The following is a 6,453-nucleotide window of genomic DNA, read 5'->3' on the forward strand; positions in this document are numbered from 1 at the left end:
GTAAATTGGTGTATTATAACAAAACAAAACAACTCAATACGCAACCCTTTTTTGTTACTGAATCATGCAATACCTTTTTAGCAAACATGTTTTGGTGTTATTGTTTCAAAAAAAATTGCAACAAATTTTTATTATCAAACATACTTCCTATCACAAATGAACATACTCCATGATAAATATATAATTTTTATTTTAAAAAAAAAAAAACAAAAATGCAAAACGGTTTCCAAATAACCCAAAGATAATGGAAAAAACTGATAGTTTAATTTGATAAGATAATTTTTAAAGTTATTTTTACCATTAAACCCATCACTACTTTATCACATATTTATGATGGGTGATGTAATAATTTAAAACTTCTATAATAGGTTCAGTCATCTTCTCTCCTATCTTTCGCCCATATTTGAGATGAAAATTTGTAAAAAAAAGATGATTCATCCTTCTATTATACTTACTTTCCTTATATCATCTCTACCTAAAAAAAAAAAAAGTAGATTTGTTCCTCCCTTTTTATTTTTCTTCCGGTTCTCTTCTTCTCTAGCCATTTGGGCTAAAAGAGGCCCATAATAAACCTTGCGATATCAAGTAGCGTATCCATTTCCGATTTCCATGTGTTGGTAGGTTTTCCTTTACTAGGGCCCAAGGCCCAAAATTTGGCCCAATAAAACAACGACGTATTTGCTTCTTACTTGCTCTAAATTCGTCTTCATTTCTTGTCTAGAAAGCCAAACGCATCGCCGCTATAAAGTTCAAGACAGAAAAGAGTCCAACAGAGAGAAATCAACAAGAGAGACATAACAATGGAAACTCCAAAGACAATAGCGCACGAAATCGGAGGAGTCCGAAACGATGCACTTCGTTTTGGAATTCAAGGCGTCAAGAGTGAAATCGTTGAATCTCATCCCCTCCAATCTGCCTATCACTCTGTACTTTCTCTCTCTAAAACTCCTCTCTATATAGATGGGTATATATTTATGTATAGGTCGTCTAATTTGTATGCTTCTCTATATGTATTTTTGATTAGGCAAGGAAGACGCAGGAGGAGATGAAGAGAAGGATCCTCGCGAACACGTACGGGTCGGCTTTTCCGATGAAGATGGAACTGGATCGTCAAATTCTTTCTAGGTATTAGTTTTGAGTCTCCTCGTTTTAATGTGTAACCACTTGGTCATTGTTTTGTTGTTTGATACGATTTAATTTCTTGCAAAATTAGAGAACCCTACTGGGACTTTGGCTTTGAATTAGGGTTTTTTTCTTTTGGGCTTTTATTCTCTGTGAACTGGTGAAATTGATACTTTTGACTGGTTGCTGATAAAGTGTAGGAGAAGATGAAATTGGAATATTGAAAATCTGGGATTTCATAGTAATTGGGATTTCTGAAAACATAAAACAATTCTACTGATTCAAAAATTAGTTGGCATCTGTCATGAGGGCTATGAGCTTTCCTCCTATTAGTACATTTAGAGCGCTAAGCTGGAGACACGCACATAGCCTGGTGTTGGGCACATTGTAACTTCCTTGAAAAAATTCATTAAAATGCATTAGTCATACTTGCTGGTCGAAGTTAAGGATAGTTTAGTGATTGCTCCAGCAAAACTTAGTCACAGTAGAGAGGATAAATATTTAACAAGCATGCATTACCTTTTTTTTTAATTGAAATTTGATACATTGAATTGTCATACAGTCCTCTATTTAACGCCAAATTTTAGTTGGTTAACCCAATTTCATGAGTTGATGTTTGTCACAATATTCGTGCACTACCAAATTAAAATGGAGGTGGAGGTGCTCATAAATACCTTACATTAGGTTTCCTTCATGATAGGGTTTTTGGTATGATTTTTTTTTTTTTTTTTTTTTGCCATTTTGTTTTCTTGGGAAGTCGATGGGAGGTTTAAGTTTGAGTTGGAGGAAGGTTGCACAATATCCCAGGTTCCCTCTTTGTTGCATTAGCTTATTGGGTTTGCCACTTCTATAATGTCAAGTAATAATGTTTACCTCTGATGTTAGATATTTGAAAGAGTCATGATATGGAGTCCGACTGTTTTGATGCGAGTGAGGGTTGGCGTCATGATGACGTCAGCCACATTACAGATGTCAAACAGTCAGATTAGTCCGACTATCGGACCACAAATCATTTTCCTATTTGAAGAAGCAAACAGATAAGTGGTTAATGTACTATTGTACTGAAGAAACAATCAAGTTTTTGTTTGCAGTTTTAGTAATTCTTATCATATATTCAACGTCATTTCATATGTGTGCATACAGGGAAGTGAATTTTGACATGTAACCAAAATGCGCAAATAAAACATTGGGTTAACCAAATTTGATTTGGCATGTATAAGTAGGCTTGTCAACGGATTGGATTTGATCCAAATCCAGAATGAATATTTAATAATCCTTTAATGATTTGAATTCGGTAATCTATTAAAAGTTTAAACTTACAAATCAGATATCAATAATGGTCAATCTAATCCGATAGTAATACGATTGACCAAATATAATATATAATACTCAAACACCAAATTACATCTCTTAAGAAATTGGGTTAGTGCATTGAAAATCCGATAAACAGGAAAAACCGGATATGGATTCAATAACAGATAATCTGGGATAGGATTACATATATTCCTTATCGGATTAAGACCATATATCAAGATTCAAGCCAAATCCGATCTGATTCGTCGACAGATTTATGTATAAGAACTCCAAAATAGATTTCTGACATTTTCTTTTTTGTGTAACTAGGAATAGAAGCTGATCAAGCTAGGAGAGTCACTTAGTTTTGGCACCTTAAATAATGGAGAGTAGATGGTAACTAAGTTTTTTTAACTTTTTGATTAATTTAAATAGTTAAATATAAGGGGCTCTACAATTTCTCCTTTAATTTAAAATGGAGATTGAATTTGGAAGTAGCCATCCTTCATAGCTGGGGCAGTGGGAGGAGTGGGCGAGGGGAGGCCATCGACACTTTGGCAACCTTATTTATTGGCTGTCAACTATATTCTCTCCATTTTTTCTTGTCAGGGTCTTAAAAATATACATCTAAAGTACTGCATGTGCCACATGTTTGCTCTTTTCTTGTTCCATCCAAGGCCCAAGCTGATTGGATTTATGCAAGTAGCAATTAAGCTAGTGGTATCTGGTCTCTCATTTGGCTTAATTTAGGATTTTATTTGCATGTTGAAGGTTATGTTGCTCAGACACTTCAAAAGCTGGTAAGCGCCCATGTCCGACACACATAGCTAGGTGTAACAAGGGTCATTGGTCCCAACCCCGTAACACTAGGGCATGCATTTGAGATATGTATCGGACACTTTTGGTTGGACATGCACCTAAAGACCATGTCTAGTAAATCAATTTTATTATATTATTGCTTCAGAATGAGTGAAATGCCTGTATCGAACACTGTGTTACATAAAGACATTATTTTACTCTAGAAAATAAAATAAAAAATTATTTTACTCTTAGCAATTTTATTATTTTATTGCTTCAAAACATGTTCGTGTTTCTTTTTGTTTGATATTTTGACACATGTCTATATAACATAGGTTGAAGGTAATACATTCAGCATTTTTGGGTGTTGAAAGAAAATACCAAAGTGACGGAGGCATATTACTAGTTTACCTATTTAAAATAAACAAATATATAAAGAAAATTATTCTTTGGAGGATGCGCATCTAGGGATTATTTTGTTTCTTATTCATGAGGTCTTTTTAAACAATAAGTTTAATGTGAAAATCGTTTGAGTTTCATTTTGATTAAGGCCATGCTAGAATTTCAATGAACAATATTAGGTGAACATATTTGGAGGATACAACGAATGCTATACTGGGAATTATTCTAGAACTAAAATGCTTTTTTTGTATAAAATTTAAAAGTACTGGTGACTGGTTTTAATCTGATGTCACTATTAAATACACCGTCTGCTGCTCTTTGCCATTTTTGAAGAAAGCGAGATTCCAAGCCATGGTATTCGTTTCAATCCAAGGCCCCATTTGAGTTATCCTAGCATTTGATTTAGCATTTTTTGAGTTATGCTAGCATCTTGCGTCTCCATGGGTGAGATAGTTGTTATAAAGCAAGTCCATTATTGAGACGTCTCTTACTGTGAATTCGGGCTCTTAGGCCTTGGTTTGAGAGTGCCCCCTTGCAGCCTTTTGATATCGGGATACATGATTATGAGCTCTTTTACTTCTTGTTTTCAGAACTAATTTCCATTTCAAAATTTTCCTATTGGTAACAATGAAAGTTCTTTAAATGCAGCGCTTCTTGTGTTGTTTCTATATTTTCATGAACTTGGCTCTTCACATAACATGGAGAAGTAATTTGAATAGTTACTTGAGAATAGCCCATCTTGAGAAAAAAATTCAAACTTGCTCCACGGACATGCCTTTTATGTTGTATTCATATTTTTCGATTTTGATAAAACTGATTTAAAAGGCTTCAATCTGGGCCTTATGATGTCAGTCTTAAATATTGGTAGCAGGAAATCGTGTATGCTTAATTTGCTATTCTTGATTCTATGATTACATTAGGCACTTGGGCACTCACTTCTGCAAATTTTCCATTAACAGTTGTTTATTTTATGAAATTGCAGATGTGCGAGCATGTGCACATGCGCCCTATGGGATTGGAACGATAGATTTGTTATGTCAATTATAATATTGCATTAGTAATTATGGTAAATATGTACAGCATGCTTTTGTTTTAATGAATTCAGCATTCATATGAATATACCATGTAGATTGTTACAATTGTCATTATTGTCATATCCATGTACAGTGAGTTTCAACTTTTGACCTGAACTTCAATATTTTTTCCTTAGCTTGTTTATATGCTAATTTAATTGTAATAATGTGGGAAACAATTTTTTTTTTTTGCTTAGTTGTGCATAAGTTGGATTTAAATTCTCCTCACATTTTTTCCCCTTAAATATTTGCAGATTTCAAAGGCCTGCAGGAGCTATACCATCTTCTATGCTAGGATTGGAGGCTATGACAGGAGATTTGGAAGACTTTGGTTTTGAAGATTACCTCAACGGTAACAAAATACTAATTAAATACAAATCAAATATTAATTTAATTTTTATAGTTCCTTATTAAATATTTTTGCATCAGTTTTTTTTTTTTTTTTGGAATAATTAAGTGTTAGGATTCTCTCCTTTACTGCATATATGTCCTTCAAATTATTCATTGAACTTATCTTACAATGGTTGGTAAACTTGTTTCTACTTTTCAAAATTTTATACTAGACTTTTACTCCTGAATACCAGCCAAATTTGCCTTAATAAGTTCTGAGTTGAAATTTATTTAGTTAGCCATTTATCGAGATGTTTGTAAATAACGATAATATATACATATCTGTGTTTGTGTATATATGAATAGTTTTCCTTTTACGTAGGTAAAATTCTAATTCGACTAGTAGTATGTGGCTTAGTCGAGATATTTTCTCAATTGTTTGGACATTGAAAGAGGTCAAATCAAATTTTCAAATTTTGTACTCTGTTCAATTTGGTCCCACATGCTAAGTTGGTGGTGAATTTTAGATACATGCTGATAGACAAATTTTTGTTCATATTTCTTTATTTGATGCTTCTTGCAGACCCACGTGAGTCTGAAAGTTTCCGACCTGTGGACATGCATCACGGAATCGAAGTTCGTCTTTCCCTCTCCAAGGGACCAGTTTGCCCCAGTTTCATTTGAAGAATTTCATCAATGCTTCCAAAAGCCTATTATGTGATGGTGCTTCATGAATATTTGTTTTCTTTTTCTGAATTCAAATGTATAAGACAAGTAAAAATGAATGCCTCCCGTGTGCCTGTACTTCTATTAACTTGCAACTATTTACAGTTGGGACTTTTTTTTTCCCCTCTTCGGGAACTTATGAGCTTGTTAGGCTTCGACAGGATAAAAATCATATGGAGGATCGTTTGAGTCGCCTCTTTGATTGTTCGGGTTTTCATAATAATGTTGTGAATACCAGAATGGTGACAAGAAAGACCAAATATAAACTCAAACTGGTATATACATATACATATATATATACATATACATATATATATTGGGATTACTTTGTTTTATTAACCCAAACGACGGGGAGGGGCCTTTTGAATCACTTTTCTTAGTTACATGCAATGTTTGGTTTTGAAACTAAATGGCAGGGGAGCGGCGTTTCAGTTGACATCACTGTTGAGATGAGTGTAAGTGGAAAAAGGTGCTAATGGTGGCATTCCAATTTACATTATAAAACACAAATTTAAAAATAAATTTTAATTTAAGGAATAGGGTTGGAAAAGGAAGAAGAAAAGGTAAATACCAATCACGCCGCTGCTATCTGCTATTATTTGAGAAACACTCTCCCCGGGGAGCTCGTGTTTGCCTTGCACCCTCCCCCTCCTCTCTAATCCTTAATATTCTTTGCCCTTGCCCTCCATGCAAGGAAGAGGCTAGAAAG

General features: G+C 34.1%; 1 protein-coding gene across 1 annotated transcript; it reads left to right on the plus strand.

Moving 5' to 3' along the window:
• Positions 1–706: 706 nt before the first annotated feature.
• Positions 707–5,939, plus strand: LOC132282402 (cyclin-B1-2-like). Its single transcript, XM_059784073.1, has 4 exons — positions 707–926; positions 1,025–1,125; positions 4,943–5,040; positions 5,602–5,939. Exons 1-4 carry the CDS (start codon positions 801–803, stop codon positions 5,700–5,702), a joined length of 426 nt encoding a protein of 141 aa, XP_059640056.1. The 5' UTR covers positions 707–800; the 3' UTR covers positions 5,703–5,939.
• Positions 5,940–6,453: the final 514 nt, after the last annotated feature.

The sequence above is a fragment of the Cornus florida genome, unplaced genomic scaffold (genome assembly GCF_030987335.1).
Source record: "Cornus florida cultivar Cherokee Brave unplaced genomic scaffold, ASM3098733v1 CherokeeBrave_3.0.0_Hap2_Chr11, whole genome shotgun sequence".
NCBI classification, from domain to species: Eukaryota; Viridiplantae; Streptophyta; class Magnoliopsida; order Cornales; family Cornaceae; genus Cornus; species Cornus florida.

Excerpts from the sequence above, each read along its gene's own strand:
- LOC132282402 (XM_059784073.1), top strand. The coding sequence starts at position 801 with ATGGAAACTCCAAAGACAATAGCGCACGAAATCGGAGGAGTCCGAAAC. Across the intron at positions 927-1,024 it reads TCCAATCTGCCTATCACTCT|GCAAGGAAGACGCAGGAGGA; the intron begins GTACTTTCTCTC and ends ATTTTTGATTAG. Across the intron at positions 1,126-4,942 it reads GATCGTCAAATTCTTTCTAG|ATTTCAAAGGCCTGCAGGAG; the intron begins GTATTAGTTTTG and ends AAATATTTGCAG.